The 19613-nt window shown below is 36.4% G+C and overlaps 1 protein-coding gene across 2 annotated transcripts in view; it reads left to right on the forward strand.

Annotated features, from left to right (window-relative positions):
- The window catches only part of Ppp3ca (protein phosphatase 3 catalytic subunit alpha), a 238995-nt gene that overhangs the window by 112103 nt on the left and 107279 nt on the right, over positions 1-19613 (forward strand). For both annotated transcript variants that reach the window (XM_090356750.1, XM_090356751.1), the window contains exon 2: positions 9588-9788. In XM_090356750.1, coding sequence (XP_090212876.1) covers positions 9588-9788 — 201 coding nt within the window. The remainder of the gene's footprint in view (positions 1-9587; positions 9789-19613) is intronic.

Raw genomic sequence — 19613 nt, forward strand, 5'->3', positions numbered from 1 at the left:
ACAGAGGTTATTGTAGTTCATAATTATTAAATAATTTTTCATCAAATCGTTCTCTCAGATAGAAAAGGTCTTTGCTGAAATTTTATGTCTTTGGCTATTGAGTGAGGATTTCTGGATAATAAAGTATGTATTGGGTTAAGTAAAGTTACAGCATCCCTGGATAGTCTTCATTTCTAAGGGGTAATTACAGGTTTAGAGGGGCTTTCTCACTTGGGAAATAAGTCAACATCTTTAAGTATCTTCTCTTGTTTGTTTCTTGATTTTAATTTTCTCCTATGGCATATTTCTCTAGAGAAAAAAAGAAAAGATGTGTAAGACTAAAATAAATTAATAAAAAGCTCCATTACTTAACATTCATTCCAGTGGAGAATTTTATTCATTTCTGTGAGTTGAGAGTGGAGAGATTAGTATGAATACTAGTTGATGACAGTGCCCTAAGCCTATCACTTAATAATAAGGTACAATATACTTGGAATGTATCCCAATATAAATGAATGTAGATGCTTTAAAATTAAATATATACAGTAGGCTCTGAGATAATTATTCTCCAATTATACATCCTAGGTTTTCAGCATTTATTCTGACTTAAATCCTTAAAATATTTAAACATCAAATATTTAAGGGGCTGGCAGAATAGCTCAAGAAGTAGAGTACCACCCTAGCCTCGAGTTCAAACAGCAGAAGTACTGAAGGAAACCTCCACAAATCCTACTGAATATTTAATTTTGAAACCCTTAATTTAATCTAATCAATAAGATATTTCAAAATCTAAAGTTTTGCTTTTTCATGGCCATATATAAAATAATGTTGAATTGATATATCTAGTAGCTTACTGTACTTATAACAGCAAAATATTAAACTTTCATTTAACCTTTTCAGTAATGCTTTAAAAGAATTCTGGGGCCAGGTGTTTGGCCTAGTGGTAGAGTTCTTGCCTAGTATGCATGAAGATCCAAGTTCAATTCCTTGGTGCCATATACAGTGGTGCTGTGGCCCAAGTGGTAGAACTCTATGTAGCCTTTAGGAAAAGCCCAAGGATAGTGCTAGGCCCCAAATTCAAGCCCCAGGACTGGCAAAAAAAATTCTGAAACTCAAAATTTCTATCAAATAATCTTTCATCTTGAGTCTTTATTACATAATTCATTATAGAAGCCATTTGCAATGGTCATGAAATGAGCTCGCCCAAATCTCAAAAGTTAACTAGCTCTGTTGTAGAACTTCCCAGGACTGCATTAAGAGGGGTGTGGGCTTCACCTGTTTCTGTGTCTGTCACTCCTTAGATATGAATCTGTGTTGACAAGAGAACAAGAACAACTCTGCAGGTGAGAAATGAGAAAGAGTAATGTACGAATGCAGATTTCTATGTGAAAATTATTTTGAAGTTGCAATAATAAAGCCGTGATTTTACTCATTTTCTCTAATTATTCTTTTCTTGTAGTTGGAATAAGTTTTTAAATCCATGTCTGACTTTTACAGAAGTAGTGTTTATAGCACACTTCAGAGTTAGGTTCAAAATGTACTGTGTATAACATGTATTCTATAAGCCATAGGGGAAACAAAAGTTGCTTATTTCAGTGAATGCTTAGAATAATCTGTCTGCTATATGAACACATTCAGGTTGTTAGATAAAATACCATTGTATTACATTTGCATGTGGCCATTCTAGCATTCATTGTGCTACTGAAGTGCTCAAGACACATACTGTGTCTGTGAATTGAATATACTTCAGGCTTTGGGACTTGCTGGCAATATTTCAAGGTACTGGGTAAGGAGGATGCTGCTAAGGAACAGAGCTTATCAGAGCAATGCTTAAAAACTCCAGTAAAGTAATAAATTAGAGTGTTTCTGTTACAAGATTCATGTGCAACCATATTCATATGGGCATGCTTATTTTTGTTAGGCATTAATATTCTTAATGAAAGCAGAGACAAATGAACAAACAACTGAGGGTGTCTGTAGGAAGAACGTCAGTTAAAAACCCCAATAAATATGTTCTTATAGTTCTTCGATGCTAGCCATGGTTAATGGTTAGCTCTCTGTCCCAGATAGGATTTCTGTGTCTTTGCATTCAGTTATTCTGTGTGTGAATAAGTGTGTATCCTCACACTGACTGAATTAAAATACTTTATATAATTTAAGCAAAATTGCCCAGTATTATGATACAAGTAAATTTAATATATACTATTTCCTTAAACACATCCCCCACCTTTGTTTAGAAGTATAATTGTATTTGATATGTATTACAGCACAAGTTTAATGGTACATGCCTACAACCGTAACATTAAGGAGGTTGAGACAGAAGAGTGAGTTCAAGGTCAGTCTGAGTCGAGTATAACTCCCATCCTTCTCAAAAAAACAAACAACTATTTTGATGATTAGAGACTGACTCACTTTTCTATCTTTTAACTGACAGTATTATACTGTAGAATGATTATACTATTCAGAGCTCATTTCTGCCTAGCTACACTAAGTGAAATGCATTACTTAAAACAGAACTTTATTCTCTGCAGTCATAATTATTATGCACTTTAGAGACATGGGTACCTGGCTCAAATAGTTTCTATAAACCCTGACATAAGTTTAGGGTAGGTAAAGATGCTTTTGTTTCCCTATTCCCTTTATGTTGTTTTGTTGTATTTAATTTTTTTCTTGAATTTCTTGTCTTGTACCTATCCATAGTGAAAAAGACTAATTAATTATACCTCATGGGAACCTTTCAAGAGTCTGGGGCTTCCTGTTTTTGTTCTTTACTATCTCCTATCCTGACATTGAGGGTTGCACCTACATATTTAATTGGTGCTTCATGACTGATTGATTAATGGTTATGGTTTGATTAGAATAGATGTTGGTGACATGTTGAAGTGTCCACAAGGGAATAGATAAAGTGCCAATCTATGGAGGCCAGGCCAGAATGTGTTTTAAGTTGTGTCTGACATACGATATCCATAATCAGCTTTCTTAACATGTGCTGACCTAAGTAACTTTGACAGCCCTTGTGCAGAATCACCACATGAAATATGGGGCAAGAGCATTTCCTGGGCATGTTCTGATTGCAGAGAGATGAAATGAACGTGCCTAGACTTGCAAAGATATTGTGTCTGCTGGGGTTGATGATCCCTGTGGAATCTGCTTGGAGGAGATTTCAAGAATTGGTGCTTAGAATGCCTTTATGTGTGGTATAGGGGTGACCAATGGATCTCAGTTGGGACTTCACGTTAGCATTACCTGGACTTCTTTAAAAATAATACCAGTGCTTTAGTCCAACCCTAAGCAAGTTAAATCAGAATCTCTAAAAGTAAAGCGTGATTTTCCATTTTGAAGTAAGAAAAAGTAATTTTTAGTAATTTATATTAATTGTAAGGAGTCACCATCCTTTAAAAAATCAATTTCATCAATATTTTCAGCTGGTTTTTGAGATACTTTGAGTTTAATAAACATCAAATGAAAGTTAGAAGAAAAGGAAATCTAGTAAAGACATTCTCAACTTTCCTTGTTCCTATTTGTTGAGATGGTATAGAGCTTTGATCATCACTGTCCAGTAAAAGGAAAATATATAAAAGGAATACATGCAATCAAACATTAAATGTTTATACGGAGAATTCCAATAAAAGGAGTATATATTATTTTAAATGTCCTAGCAATTATATACATATATATATTTATAAGAACAATTGGCAGAGCTTTATTGAATAAGTAAGCAAGCAGGCAAGCAGATAAGCAGACAGATAAGCAGACAAGCAAAAGGGAAGGAGGGGTATACTCTTAACAGTATGAGAGCTCTTGAGAAAAGAGAAAGGGGGGCAGCATTCATATTTTTAAAAATAAAAAGTAATAGAATTGATTTTAGTAAAAAACCAAATTTGCACTTCAGACCAACATGTCCTATACCTTATTTCCACTTAGGGTAAATAGAAAATATTAGTGAGATATGATGTATTTTTCTCCCCATCTCCACCCATCATGTCTTAGATAATCTGGGCAGAGTTTGGTATCAGTACATCTTGGTTTGGACATTTCAAGCACCAACAGTCCTATCTAGCTGCCTCTGTCATATGGCTCGGTGCAAATCCACAGGGTCCAAGTTGGGAGAGTGGAGATCTGACTACCTGGAAGTTCACATTGCTTTTGCTACCTACTGCTTCTTTGGAGTGGGTTAGTTAACTCATCCCCTATTGATTGGTACTCCTCTCTCATTTGCTATGTCAGTTTTGAACTGATGTCTTTCCTCAGTGAAGCCAGGTGTGTATTGTCTATGAGCACACGCATGAGCTAGGTGGTTTAGTGCAGTGATAGAATCTGTGCATTGTGAAAGCTTGAAGATGCTGTGAGCATTGCTCAGCAGATTCCAGAGGGAGAAGCTAGGAAAGCCCAACTTGATTCTGCTCCTTTCTCCTCTGGAAATGCTTGATTTCCACGTGTAATATTCTTTGAGGAGAAAAAGCCAGAACCCAAAACAAGGACTTTTCTTAAAATGAAAATACATCTGGGATGGAAGCTTCTCATGCTTGGAGCATTACTGATATTATCTGCCCTGAGCCCTCCTGTTAAAATAGTACCTCCATTTCCACAGCAATTCCTGCTTTCCCTTTATCTGGCTCCACATTTCTGTTAAATGTATTTGTTGTGATCAAATTCCAGTGTAAAAAAAAAAAGAAATCACTACATTGCATATTCTTTTAATCGCATGTCAGCACATATCCTGTTGTTCCAAGCAGCACAGGCAGAGAGGTCAGGGAGCAGGAATCTATTCGTCGACATAGTGAAGGGTTTCCATGACAGTGTCCCTCAGATGTGGTCTACAGAACAGTGGCCCTGCCTTCAGTGGTCACTGAAGTGACTCATATTTGAGAAGCAAATTCCAGGTACCTGGATCTACCCATGGTGTGGCCCCAGATTGCTCACAAACCCTCAACCATGTAGCAGTTTCTTTCTTTCTTTCTTTCTTTCTTTCTTTCTTTCTTTCTTTCTTTCTTTCTTTCTTTCTTTTTTTTGTAGGGGAGGTGGAGAGGCTGGTAACTTATGATTTTAATCGTAACTACTCAAGAGGCTGATCACAGTTCAAAGCCAGCCCTGATAGAAAAGTCTACAAGATTCCATTTAACCATGCTGAATTGAAAGTGTGGTTTAAGTGGTAGAGTGCCACCTGTGAAGAAGAAAACCAAGAGAAAGTACAAGGTTCTGAGTTCAAGCCCTGGAGAAAACACACACACACACACACACACACGATGCACGCACACATGTACATATGTACGTATGTATGTATATGTATATATGCCAAATTTTAGCTAAAATTTTTCTTTCTCTGTACTCTTTTCATTCCTTTCTATTTTAACTTTAAAAAAATTGTAGCAGTACAAAGGAGTTGTCATTTAACAAAGCAGTTTATTAATGAATGCATCTTGACCAATGTTACCCTTTTCAACCTTCTCATTGAATTCTTGACTGCATTACCCCCATTTTTCCTCTTCATTTATCTCTGTCTCTCCCCTTGACTTACTCTACAAAGTTCTGTTTTATTAATTTGAAGGAGAAATGTTACCTTAAGTGGGAATTGTAGAACAAAGAAAGCTGAATCATTCCCTTTCATTTTTAGAATGCTTTTAAGAAGTCTTATAACACTATATTATTTCATACTTACAAGCAATGGTAAGAAAATTGTTTTGGAATGAGCTAGTATAGAGCAAAACAGTTCTTTGTGAATTTTTACTAACATACTCAGACTTAACTTCTTCAGTCCCAATTTGTATCAATAACAACCTGTAATACTCAAATGCTAAGGGATGGGAAACTCATAATTTCTTTTTATTAAATATAGTCGCTTTCACAATGAGTTAATTAGAAAAATGTTTTCCAAGAACATTGGGTTCTTTGGTCCAAATAGTTGTTGCTCAGTATTTGGCACAGGTCTGCATGTGGAACTCTAGGTGAACAGAACAAGCAAATAAATGTGACCTTTGTAAGGCTCGGAATTTTTTGTGAAGCCAAAAGGTACACAAATGCACAAATATTAGCCCACCCACTCTTGTTATTTTTTTTGTCCCAGAAATTTTGTTTCTGGCTGTGGACATCTCTACATTGGGTTCTTGGCATGATTTTGTCTCATGTTGGTTCTCAGCAGGCCTTGCCATCTGTTTAACTGGTTAAAGGTTCAATCTCTATAAGCCAGTTGGAAACACATTTTTTAATTTATTTTTTTCATATATTTTTTATTGTAATTAATAGAAGGGTTACATTATATTCACAAGATAGAAGGTACATTACTTCACAAATATTGATACCCTTTCTCACGTCATGGTCCCCATTTCCCTCCCCGCTCCTCCCACTCATCTTGATTCCCCCCTTCCCTATCCTATTTCAAATAACCATTTTTTTTAAAGTAGAAAACCTTCCCCAGTTTATTTGTAGCCACCTCCAATGCCTGAGAACAAGTGGCTTTTCCTTAGCCAGTCACATTCCTGTCAGCCATTACTGGGAAGTTCAAAGACTAGCAGTTATTTTCGTGATCTTGGGTGTGGAGAGAATTGAAGCACTTAGAAAAAGTGTGAAAAAGGTGAGGCTCTCCCTGAGATGCCCTCCCTTTGGTTCTCACCTGAAAAGTCTTGGCACTTTCCCTTGCTTTCATCTCCTAAGTTTAATAAGACTATCAGTGTGGAGGTGATAGAAACCCATTGCTTTTATCTGGCTGACAGTAATAAATCAGCCTCCTTCTTTCTGTTCTTCTGTGATTCTTGCTCAGTTTCACAGAGCCATTAAACCTTGGCAGTTGTCTAACTCAAATATTGAGAAATCATTAAAAAGAAAAAAAAATCAGCTCTTGCCCTTGGCCCAAGTATCCTTTTAAAGTTTCTCCTTTGTGTCCCATCCCATATCTTGACTTACGACCTGTGGCCTTAAGAATTTTGAGAATTGGCTAGGTAAGATATTTACTTATCTCGAAAACACATGGAATTCCAAGTAAAAAAGAAAAATATGGCCCTCAAAATGTCTCCACAGTTTATTTTTCTTAAATAAGAAAAAATATGTAAGTCAGGTAACACATATTGGGGAGGGCAAAGAAACAAATGGAGGAAATAGCTCCCAAGTCTAAGGGCCTCATTTCCTCATTCCTTCCCCCTTTGTTTAAATTTTGGATTATACCTATGGTTTGACATTTATACATGTTGTACTTTACTTTTTATAGAGTAGCCCCAAATGTGTTTTGTTTTCTTTGAATACAAAAGGTTGATTTCTCATGAGAAAACTGGTTATTTGTAAGAAACGCCTCAGAATTTGTCAGATTTCAGTTTTAATGAGTGATTTACTAACAGCTGTTCTTTATCTTGGAAACTGTGTTTGGGGGTTAACACAGATATTCTGGCATCAGATTGCCTCTGTTTAAATTGAGAGAGCCAATACCTAAATCAGCAGATGAGGGTCTTGGACAAAGTGCTTAATATTTTTGAGCCTCGGGTTCTTCTCCCACTCTAATGTAAATGAGCTTATATGTAAACACATGTACAGAGGCCCTACTTGTCTTACAATTTTATCACCCTGTCTGATTTTATTACCTAAACAATACTTGGCATAAAGTAAGTGCTGCATAACTGTTAGCTATTACTATTACTATTTACTTTAGTTGTTATAACAATCATCCCATAGATATAATCCTCACTTTCCAGGTAAGGTAACGAAGCCAAAGGAGGTTATTTAAATTGCCCACGGTCTTAACCCCTGGTGAGTGTGCAGAGACAGGGTTTATATCTATGTTCCTGAGGTCACTGAAATGTTTTGTTCACCCCTAAACTATTGCTGCCACTTCATTGTGTCAGTGTAGTTTAATCAATGTGGTTGAATTGTGAGAAAAATAATACTTGAATTCATCCATAAAGTTTTCTAGATTTGTTTTAAGGTAGCTGCAATTTCACTTAGAATACTGACCACTGCTATTAGTTTGCACAGAATTTCTTTGCATATGACACACATTAGGTTTCTTTGAGAGAGTTTTATAGAATGTGGAAAGACTGGGTTTATTTTCTCTGAGAGCAGAAGTATGGTATGACGATGTTGAATGTATCGGGCCTTCCAGAAGGCTCAGGAAAGTTACATAAATCTATGATTATGCTCCTGGACAGTGAATACTAATACATTTGAGTTCTCTAGTGAGTTTATCCTTGCATGCAGTATAGAAATAATGAATTTTTAAATGGTTGTGGGGCATTTACAATCAATTCATAGCACTATGTCTGACTCTGGATCTTTGTATGATCTGGTACCTTAAGAGTTCAGGGAATGTGTTTGGGCTACATTAGAGAGTCATAGATAACAAAAGGATTATAGTTGTCAGAGACATTGTCTCCCTAAGAAGGTTTGAGGGGGTGGACTGGAGCGTGGGCTAGTGGTAGAGTGCTTGCCTAGCATGCACAAGGTCCTGGGTTCAGTATCACATGCATAGAAAAACTAGAAGTGGTGCTATGACTCAAGTAGTAGAGCACTAGCCTTGAGAAAGCCCAAGAATAGTGCACAGGCCCTAAGTTCCAGCCCCAGGACTGGCAAATAAAGAAAAAAAAAGTTTGGGGTGAGAAACAGTGAATGATTGGTCTTGAATCTGAGCAGTGTTATTTGCTTTGTAGCATTTCCTTAATTACTTCTACCTCTTATTTACTGCTCCATAATCTCTAGATCTCCCCCAAAGTAACATATATACATGTACTTCTTAAAATCTTCATTTCCTATTGTTTTCCATGTATGTTCACCTTTTGCTCAAAAATGTCTTCTTTCTTCATATATAGTGAGGAGATCAGTCAATTAAGAGACAGGACTGGAATTGGAACAAAAAAATCTAGTTGAACTTCCTTCCCTTCTCTTATCCTTGTGTCTAAAGAGAAACTTCCTTTATGCCCGGAATCATCTTTGCCCTTCATTAGTGTTTAAGTAATAGACTTGCTTGTTGCCTGACACAAAATAAAATAATAAAATTTTCCTATGAACCTGAAGAAAGATAATCATTTTTTGTAGATAGATGTAAGTGGAAAAAAATCTCTTAAGATACCCTACTAGTAAATGATAACATTCAAATTGTATTTGTAGGAAATATTTACAGAGAAGATCCATTTGTATTTTAATTGATATTTAATGCTTATGTATTCAGGAAAGAACAGAAGTGAGTCAATACTGTTGATCACATTGCCTGCTAACATTTGAAAAACCCAGAGGCAGTCACTTTTGAAAGCAATAACACCATCTAAGAGTTTTGCTTTTCTCCATCAAATAAACCTGTTTCAGTCATATTGCCTAGGTTTTCTCAGGTATTCAGATTATTTCTGTGAGTCTTTGTCAGCAGTTCCTTTCAGACGCAAATGAAGTCCAAAAACTACAAATAAAATGAACTCAGTCAAGATATTTCAGATGCAAGAGAAAAAAAAACTGTATTTTCAAATATGCTTTAATGTGGGAGCTTTTCTTTTCTTTTGGATCATGTTTTAATGTGAAAACTTAAAAACAATACACCCTTAGATGATGGGTGATATGGATGGATGTTTGGTGGTTATGATGATATAGTCTGTTGTTGAGTTTTAGTTAATGTAATAACTGGATCTTTTCTCTTTCAGCTGTTCCGTTTCCTCCGAGTCACCGGCTTACAGCAAAGGAAGTGTTTGATAATGATGGAAAGCCTCGTGTGGATATCTTAAAAGCACATCTCATGAAGGAGGGAAGGCTGGAAGAAAGCGTTGCATTGAGAATAATAACAGAGGGTGCTTCAATTCTCCGACAGGAAAAAAACTTGCTGGATATCGATGCTCCAGTTACAGGTAAGTCTTTACCTTCGTCTTCCTTTCCCTCCTCCCCACGCCTACATGTCCTTTTTTTGTAACATCAGGTACAAGATTATTTTATTAGTGAGTCTTTTCAGCTACTTTAGGGTCCTTCCACTTTCCTGTTGAATCTGTGTATTCAACACAGATAAAGTGTATTAGCAACACATCCCTTAGATTGGACTTTCAAACTTTTATCTGAGTACAAAGTCAAGAAGTCATAATTATATTTTTCACATTATCACCTTAGTAAATACATTTTTAAGAAAAATATTTAGATCAAATCAACTTTCTGAAGGTAAGATGTTGAGTTTTGGTGTTTATGTTCAGGTGAAATTAGATTTATCATGTGTCTTTACAATGTGGGAGAAAAACTTGCAAAAAGCATTTTTATTTTTCATCCACATAGGTACCGTGTGCTCAATAGTGGTGTGCATAATAAGTTGTGATGTGACTTTCAGATATTTGTGGAGCCACTGAAAACAAAGCACACAGATTATTTGTTGGGCACAGTTAGGCAATGTGTCATAACCTTTCATGGCATTGGAGGAAGTGAGCAAGTTAAAAGCTTTGCTTCTTCAAGTGTCAAGTTCAGTGTGGCATTTCTTAGATACGACAACCTTAACATTTTTTTAAGTATCTAAATAGCGGTTAATTCTCATCACCTTCCTAGCAACAGTTGAATCCTATTTTCTGGGGCAAGGCCAACATTCTGCCCTTCATCAGTCTTCTGGCTTGTGCTGATTGATGCAGACTGAAGTTTAACAAGCATGGGAGCTGGGATTTCAAGAAGGCATCCAGAATATAAATCATTTTTGTTTTCTTAATGTTTTTTATATGACTTTATAGACAAATATGTATTTTGTCTAAGTAAACTACTCTGAAGTCAAAAATGAAGTACTATTAGGAATCAGAGCATCTCATACCTAGAGAATTTTCTACTTTTGCCAATTTTGCTGAACCAGCAGGTTAAATGTTAAAATGTTTTTTATCCCCTTAAATATTCCCAAACATTGGGACATATTGTTCATTTTGAAGGAAAGAGAATATTAAAAGTAGGTTATACACTAGAGGATGATACTTTTACTTTTTTCTCAATCTTCATATGTTGATAAACTGTTATGCTTTAGATATATATATGTATATATATTTAATTGTTGGAAAAAAGGTAAGCTGTTATGAATATCAGACTAGGTCATTGGTGAATAAAACGTCCCTAGGGATTTCTATGACAAAGACATTGGTGTTCTTTGCCTTATTTGGTTGGCAATACACTACTGCTTTTCTTATTTTTGATTTAGAGGAAGAATGACCAGGGGTAGAATCAGGAAGCAGGAGAAACATGCTTTGGTTGTATCTGTCCTGTGCTGAACCATCAGTTACTAAATCAGGGTATAAACGTTTCCCATGCTTATCACCATGAAACTTCATTTTTTTTTTCCATTTTTATAAAATAGAGAACAGACAGTACCATCAATTCATAGGAACCAAACTGTAGGGACAAAGTATTGCTTTTTTTAACCTTCTTTGATATGAAATATTATTTTTCAGTATCTAAATACTAGTTAAAATCCCTGAGTTATGAAATCACTTTCAGATGAACTGTCATTTTTAACTCCAATTAATGGCAAAATATAAGCATTTATTACATTTTTATCGTTAAGCTCATTTGTTCTTGATGTGAATAAATGACATAGTATTTTATTTGGTTAATTTTTTTCTCCATTTCATTTGATAATTTGCAGTTTCCATTGAAGAACTTGTATTAAATTCACTAGTAAGCCTAGTAGGTATTAATGGAAATTATAATTACGGCTTAAAAAACATATAAACAATTTTAGAATAAAGTGTTTTCTTGAATAAGTTAGTATCTCTTTTCTTGGATTAGGCTTTGTCTATTTTAGAGGAAAGCACAAGGAGCAGTCTGAAAATGTCTCGAATCCTATTCTTTTTTATTGAACCTTATTCCTTTCTATAGTACTACACTCACCCCTCTAACTCCCCTCCCTCTGCCCTAGTCTTGTTTGAATGATTTGGGCTCATCTAGGACATTTTTCCCCTTTAAATCTCTGTACATTTGGGGAAGATAAATGAGTCAGGAAGCTGCCTACAGTAACAGGACAGTCACATAGGACTTGCCCACAGGCAGGGGAGTGTGGGTTCAGGATGGAAGGCAAGCTGTTCTATGGGTCCCCAGGCAAAACAAGGGAATCCTAATGTAAGAGCAACTTTCCTCTAAGCTAATTTGCCTAATTAGAATTGTAGTACTCACTTAGGAGACTTAAATCAAAAGTGCATAGTTGTGAGTGAATCATATTTTGGGGAAGAAAAATATTTTCTCTCTCTGACTTTCTTCTGGAAAATTGAGTTGTATATACAGTTATCCCCTTGCAAATGTACAAATGGAACATTAAAAATTGTCATCAAGGGTCCAGGAGTTTGACCTAGTAGAAGAGTTTCTTGCCTAGCATGCAGGAAGACCTAGGTTCTGTTCTTTGGTACCATATACATGGAAAAGGTGGAAGTGGTACTGTAGCTCAACTGGTAGAACTCTAGCTTTGAGAAAACCCAAGAGCAGTGCTCAGGCCCTGGGTTCAAGCCCCAGGATTGGCAAAAAAATAAAAATAAATAAAAACAAAAAAAATGTCATTGAGCACTGGTGGCTCATACTTTTAGTGCTTGCTTGTGTAGGAGGATTGGATGGATCATGATTTGAAGCCAGTTCCAACAGAAAAGTTCATGAGACTCTTATCTCATAAGGAAAAGCTGGGTGTGGTGACATACACTTGTTATCCTAGCTATGCTGAGAAACTTAAAATAGGTGGATTATAGTCCAGGCACATGTCAGGATAGGAAATGAGATCTTGACTCAGAAATAACCAGTATAAAAAAGAACTGATGTCATAGATCAGCAGAATAGCACCTGCCTAGCAAGTAGGAGACCCTGAGTCCAAACTTTAGTACTCCCAAAAGGGAAAATAAAAATGTGGTCAATTATGTGTATAGCGATTCAGTTTGTTAATTCAACTGAAGGAAACTTTATTGGACATTTTCTTAGAGGAGGTGATTTTTTTTTATGTAGGTGTGGATATGACCTAGTTCATTCCTGGCCTTTCAAGGGCTCTGAATAAAATAGGAAAAACAGAAACATGCATTTACCAAAAGATAAGTATTTCAGCCATTGATTGAATAAAAGGATCTGACCTGATTATTCAAGCTTATTAGGAAACACCCAAAAGAATATAGCTAATTTATATTTGGGGAAAAAATTCTGTCTTCTGAATAGCTAAGGTTTCCCTGATTATGTTCATTGATTGTATTTCGTCTTTGATTTTAAGAAATATTGAACTAGCTACAATCCTACCAGTCCTGTATGTGGGTTGAGAACTCTAGAAAATTGAGACTGTGGATGATAAAACACATATCATATCATTCTTGACTAGGTCACTAAATGTCTAGTGAGGGAGCTAGATATATTAATTAATAATTGTATATTTTGTTAATAACTATAATACAGGTGTCAGAAAAAGGGGTGTAAGAACCAAGAAAGTATTGAGAAATTATGTGATATCTGAATGGTTATAAATTTAGTCTGAACTTCTGCCATGTTAAAAAATAAAGCCACAAAGGATTTTCTTGGTAAAGATGAGGATGTATTAATAACACAAACATCTTTTGTAGAATGACAATGTATGTCCTTGAAGGTTCATTTTAGACAGATATTTGAGAAGTGGAGGAAGAGAGGAGAATGAAAGAAAGGCAGAAAGACCAGGGTTACACCCTGTACTACAGTGGCAAGTTGAGAACTTTGAACTAGGGAGTGTCATAATAAAATAAATGGCAGAGTTAGTATCTAGCAAGAGACGAGGGTAGGTTGGGGAAGCATTCCTGGGAGAAAGATTTATTTGCTTTGACAGCATTTGATTCATTTTTTGTTTTATAATTGCAGGACCATTTTAAAAAAATGACTTAATGTTGATTTATAAGTTTTAAAATCAAATATCTGTAAAGTATGAATTAAAAAATAATAAGTTTCTATTAAAGTCTCTGAGGATGGCCAGTTTGCTATATTTCTTTGTGCTCAGATTTTCCTGTTTTCCCTTTGACATAGCAGAGAACTTTCCACTCATTTATAAAGCAAAGGCAGATCTGGAGGTTAGCTTTCTGAGTAGACTGATTTGGACTTCATTTTCTGCTCTCTGGACGGAAAGGATAGGCCAGCATCAGCTGGGCGAACTGCTAATCTCTCCACTTTGTCTGTTTCCTGCAGTGGGGGATTTGTCCCTGTGGCAGAAAAAGGATTCCCTCAGTGGCTGGGCCTGCCATTTAGCGTGTCAGGCAGTTGCCAGGAGAACCCTCTGGCTTTGTTCCTGGCTGTGAGAGTGGACCAGTGGCCAAGTTTAAGGTCATGGCATTCCTTCCCTTACAGCAGCTGACGTCAATTAGGAGAATTCCCCTTGCCTGGACTCTGGGGAGAGTTAAGTGGGGATTGGAATCTGATCGGGACCTAAAAGATCAGTGTTTATTCATTGCATACTATCATTTGTCATTATGAAGCACCATGGCCTTGGTTCATGGGGATAAAATATTACTTCTGGGTCATTTTGCCTGCTTGCAGTTTCAGAGGCCAAATCTCTCAGGCCTGCTCTGCACTCAGAGGCCTATTTTGGTACCCAGCCTACTGCTGGCAAGTCAGTGTGTTTCTGTCCCAGCCTGTGGCAGGAGCACATCATTTTCTTGCCTTTATTCTCCCTAATTTAGGCCTTTGCATGTAAGCCAGAGTCCTTCTCATTGATTTGTTGATCTGTTCACCTCTCTGGTCTTGTGTAAATTGTTCCTAGGGAACCCATTTGCAGATGAGAAAAGGGAGAGAAAAGAGCCAGTCAGTGTTTCCAGACTTAAACACAAATTAGAAACACCTGTACAACTTTGTGATCCACAAATCACCAATTCTGATTTCCAGATTTTAGGGTCATTGGCTCTGAAGTAGGACCAGAGAAGGGCTTGAGAATTTGATGTTCATAAAGACGCTCTTGGTCAGCTTACCACAGTGTGGGAACCACTGTTTTAAAGTGCTTGGATTGATCTGTTTTCAGGCCTTGGTCTATATAACTCATATTTACAATTTTACATATGCTGTTATACCTTCTGTACTACAGGATGTTTTCAGTACATTCAAAAATTTTTCCTATTGGTTACTGAAGAAACCTATGAGAACAATACTGATGTTAAAGATTCTCAAAAATAGAGGGAATAAATTACTGTTCTTTATAACTATATTTTAAGTAAAAATGTATTGCTATTACATGATGGGGGAAGGTAGAGAAAGAACAGTGCTTAGTATATTGTAGCTAGAGTGTATATAGCTAGTGTTTCTCAATAAAAGCATGTTGAAGAGAACTCTATAGGAATTTACTCATTACTCAGGCAAATATTTACTAGGCACATTGGGTTTTTGTTTTGTTTTGACAGGCCTGGGCCTTGAACTCAGGGCCCGGGCCCTGTCCTTGAGCTTTCTCAAGGCTAGTGTTCTACTACTTCAGACTCAGCACCACTTCTGCCTTTTTCTGTGTATGTGGTACCAAGGAATCAAACCAGAGACTTCATGCATGCTAGGCAAGCTCTCTACCACTAGCCCACACTCTTGGCCCAACTAGGTTAGTTTGTAAAGGATCAAAGAAAGACCTCTGTGGGTCCAGAGAAAATGGATAGTTCCTGTGGCTGAGCCATGAGAATTCCACATTTGCATGTACAAATCAGCTGTAGTCTATGACATTCAATGAAAATTTAATACCATTCACAAGAAGCATTTGATGACTATTACAATTCCATTATAAACACTATGACCTTGTAATTTCCCAAGAGATGTTACGTTTTACAAATGGGAAAAGTTCAAGAACTGTCAATAGGGCATTATTTGTAAATTGGTTTCATCAGAATTGTTCCTAAGATTTGAAAATAGTACCTTGGAATAAGAACACCTATTCTATCAAGACATGAGAAAAGGTATCAATGTATGTGAAGTAATGCACCTTCTATCTGGTGAATATAATGTAACCCTTCTATTAATTACAATAAAAATATATGAAAAAAAGAATACCTATTCTTTTGAAGACTAGTAAAATATATTAAAATCCCCTGCCTGTATTTCTCAAAGAATACAACATCTCATCAAACAAACTCTCTTAGAATTACAGAACAAGATAGACTCAAACACAATCATAGTGGGAGACCTCAATATACCACTCTCAACAAATGACAGATCAAGTCAACAAAAGATAAGCAAACATACCATCGACTTAAACGACACCATAGCCCAGCTGTGCTTAACAGATATACACAGAGTCTTCCACCCAAGGGCGAAACTTTTTACATTTTTCTCAGCAGCACATGGAACACACTCCAAAATAGATCATATAATAGTTCATACAGAAAACTTAAGCAGATACAAGAGGACTGATATAATCCCATGCATTCTATTAGACCACAGTAGAGTCAGACTAATTCTAAACAATGCAGTCAAACTTAAAAAACATTCAATCACTTGCAAACTGAAAAAGGCACTTCTGAATAACTCCTGGGTAACAGATCAGATCAGAAATGAAATTAAAAACTTCCTTGAACATAATGACAATCAAGAAACATCACAAAGGAACTTATGGGACACAGCAAAGGCAGTTCTAAGAGGCAAATTTATTACACTAGGAGTCCATATTAAAAAGACAGAAGAAGAGCATGTAAATAACCTAAAAAAAAATGAAACACCTAGAGGAGCAAGAAAAAGTTAACTCTAAAATAACTAGAAGGACAGAAATAACAAAAATAAAATCAGAAATACAGAGATTGAAATAAGATCTACTATACAAAAAATTGATAAATCAAAAGTTGGTTCTTTGAAAGAGTCAACAAAATTGACAGACCCCTGGCAAGATTAATCAAAAAAAAAGGAAAGGGGAGACTCAAACAAATAAGATTAGAGACCCCAAGGGAACTGATTCCCGAGAAATTCAGTTCATAATGAATAGGTACTATCAGGACCTATATTCAAAAAAACAAGAAAATCTAGTAGAAATGGATGATTTCTTAAATAAATATAGGCTATCTACACTGAACAGCGATAAGGTAAACAAATTGAACAAACCAATCTCCTAAAACGAAATTGTGGAAGCAATCAGGGAAATGCCAACCAAAAAGAGCCCAGGTCCAGAAGGATTCACTGCGGAATTCTACAAGACATTTAAAGATGAAATAACACCTATACTCTTGAAACTCTTCCGAGAAATAGAAACAGAAGGAGTAATACCAAACTCATTTTATAAAGCTAATATTACTCTCATCCCCAAACCAGGGAAAGACCCAACAAAAAAAGAAAACTACAGACCTATCTCTCTAATGAACACAGACGCAAAACTCCTCAATAAAATATTGGCCAACAGAATCCAGAAACAAATTTAAAAAATCATACACTGTGATCAAGTAGGCTTCATCCCACAGATGCAAGGCTGGTTTAACATTCGCAAATCAATCAATATAATACATCACATCAATAGAGCTAAGGATAAGAATCATATGATAATTTCTCTGGATGAGGAGAAGGCATTTGACAAAATACAACATCCATTCATGTTGAAAGCACTAGAAAAAATAGGAATAAGAGGTACATTCCTTAAAATAGTGAAAGCCATGTATGAAAAACCTACAGCCAGTATTATACTAAATGGTGAAATACTGGAACCATTCACCTTAAAATCAGGAACTAGACAGGGATGCCCACTCTCTCCACTTCTCTTCAATATAGTGCTGGAACCCTTAGCCAGAGCAATAAGGAAAGAAAAGGACATCAAAGGGATCCACAGAGGGAAAGAAGAAATTAAACTATCCCTATTCGCAGATGACATGATCCTCTATTTGAGTGACCCAACAAATTCCACTCCCAAACTTCTAGAATTAATAAACTACTTTAGCAAAGTGGCAGGATATAAAATTAACCTTCAGAAGTCAGTAGCCTTCTTGTATACCAACAATACACAAACAGAAGGCCAAATCAAGAAAATGATCCCATTCGTAATAGCCCCAAAGAGAATAAAATACTTAGGAATATACTTAACCAAAGATGTAAAGGAATTATTCAATGAAAACTATAAAAGCCTAACGAAAGAAATGAAAGAGGACACTAGGAAATGGAAAGACATCCCATGCTCATGGTTAGGGAGAACCAACATAGTGAAAATGGCTATACTGCCAAAACTGATACGCAAATTCAATGCAATCCCCATCAAAATCCCAAAGATATTCTTTACGGAAATATAAGATAGAATCCAAAGATTCATATGGAATAAGAAAAGACCTAGAATAGCCAAAACAATTCTAGGCAAAAAAAGCAATGCTGGTGGTATTACAATACCAGACTTCAAACTCTACTATAGAGCCATAATAACAAAAACTGCTTGGTATTGGCACAAAAACAGACCAGAAGATCAGTGGAACAGAATAGAAGACCCAGAAATAGAACCACATACGTATAGGCAAATTGTATTTGACAAAGGAGCCAAAGATATACAGTGGAACAAACACAGCCTATTCAATTATTGGTGCTGGTAAAATTGGGCAGCCACATGCAGAAAACTAAAAATTGACCCTAGCCTGTCTCCATGCACAGGCATTAACTCAAAGTGGATCAAAGACCTCAATGTCAGACCGGAAACCGTGAAACTGCTACATGATAAAGTAGGAGAGACACTGGCCTCGTAGGCATAGGCAAAAAATTCCTGAACAGAATCCCAGGGTCACAACAGATTGGAGAGACTCAATAAATGGGACTACCTAAAAATAAAAAGTTTCTGTACAGATAAAAACATAGTTGCAAAAGTAGAGAGACAGCCAACCAACTGGGAAAAGATATTCACCAACAATACATCTGACAAATGCTTAATATCCAGTATCTACAGGGAACTCAAGAAACTACTCCCCCCTAAACCCAATAAACCATTCACTAAATGGGCAAGGGAACTAAAGAGAGGCTTATCAGAAAAAGAGATTAAAATGGCAGAAAAGCATATGAGAAAATGTTCATCATTCATGGTCATAAAGGAAATGGAAATAAAAACAACCCTAAGATACCACCTTACCCCAACAAGAATGGCCAAGATTTTGAACTCAGACAATGACAGTTGCTGGTGGGGTTGTGGAGAAAAAGGAACCCTACTACACTGCTGGTGGGATTGTAAACTAGTTCAGCCACTCTGGAAAGCAGTGTCGAGTTTTCTTAAAGAACTGAATATAGACCTTCCCGCCATACCACTTCTGGGCATCTATCCTAAACATCATGTCCCAAGATATTACAAAGACACCTGCTCAACTATGTTCATCTCTGCTATTCACAATAGCCAGGCGATGGAAACAATCCAGATGCCCTACTGCAGATGAATGGATACAGAAAATGTGGTATATATACACAATGAAATTCTACATAGCCAACAGACAAAATAAAATAATGGCATTCGCAGGGAAATGGATGAACCTAGAGCGAATCATGTTAAGTGAGACAAGTCAAGACCTAAGGAACAAAAGGCGCATGGTATCCCTAATATGTGGCTATTAAATCCAAGAGTACAAGAGCAACGACTCAATAACTGCATACCCAAAGCTATAGACATGGTAATGGAAATATAAACATAACTATATAGACATAAAAACCTATGACTCTGCCGGGAGTTTGGCCTAGTGGTTAAAGTGCTTGCCTAGCATGCATGAAGACCCGGGTTCGATTCCTCAGTACCACATTCATAGAAAAAAGCCGGAAGTGGTGCTGAGGCTCAAGTG

The sequence above is a fragment of the Megascapheus bottae genome, chromosome 23, assembly GCF_031878675.1.
Source record: "Megascapheus bottae isolate mThoBot1 chromosome 23, mThoBot2.hap1, whole genome shotgun sequence".
Classification (NCBI taxonomy): Eukaryota; Metazoa; Chordata; class Mammalia; order Rodentia; family Geomyidae; genus Megascapheus; species Megascapheus bottae.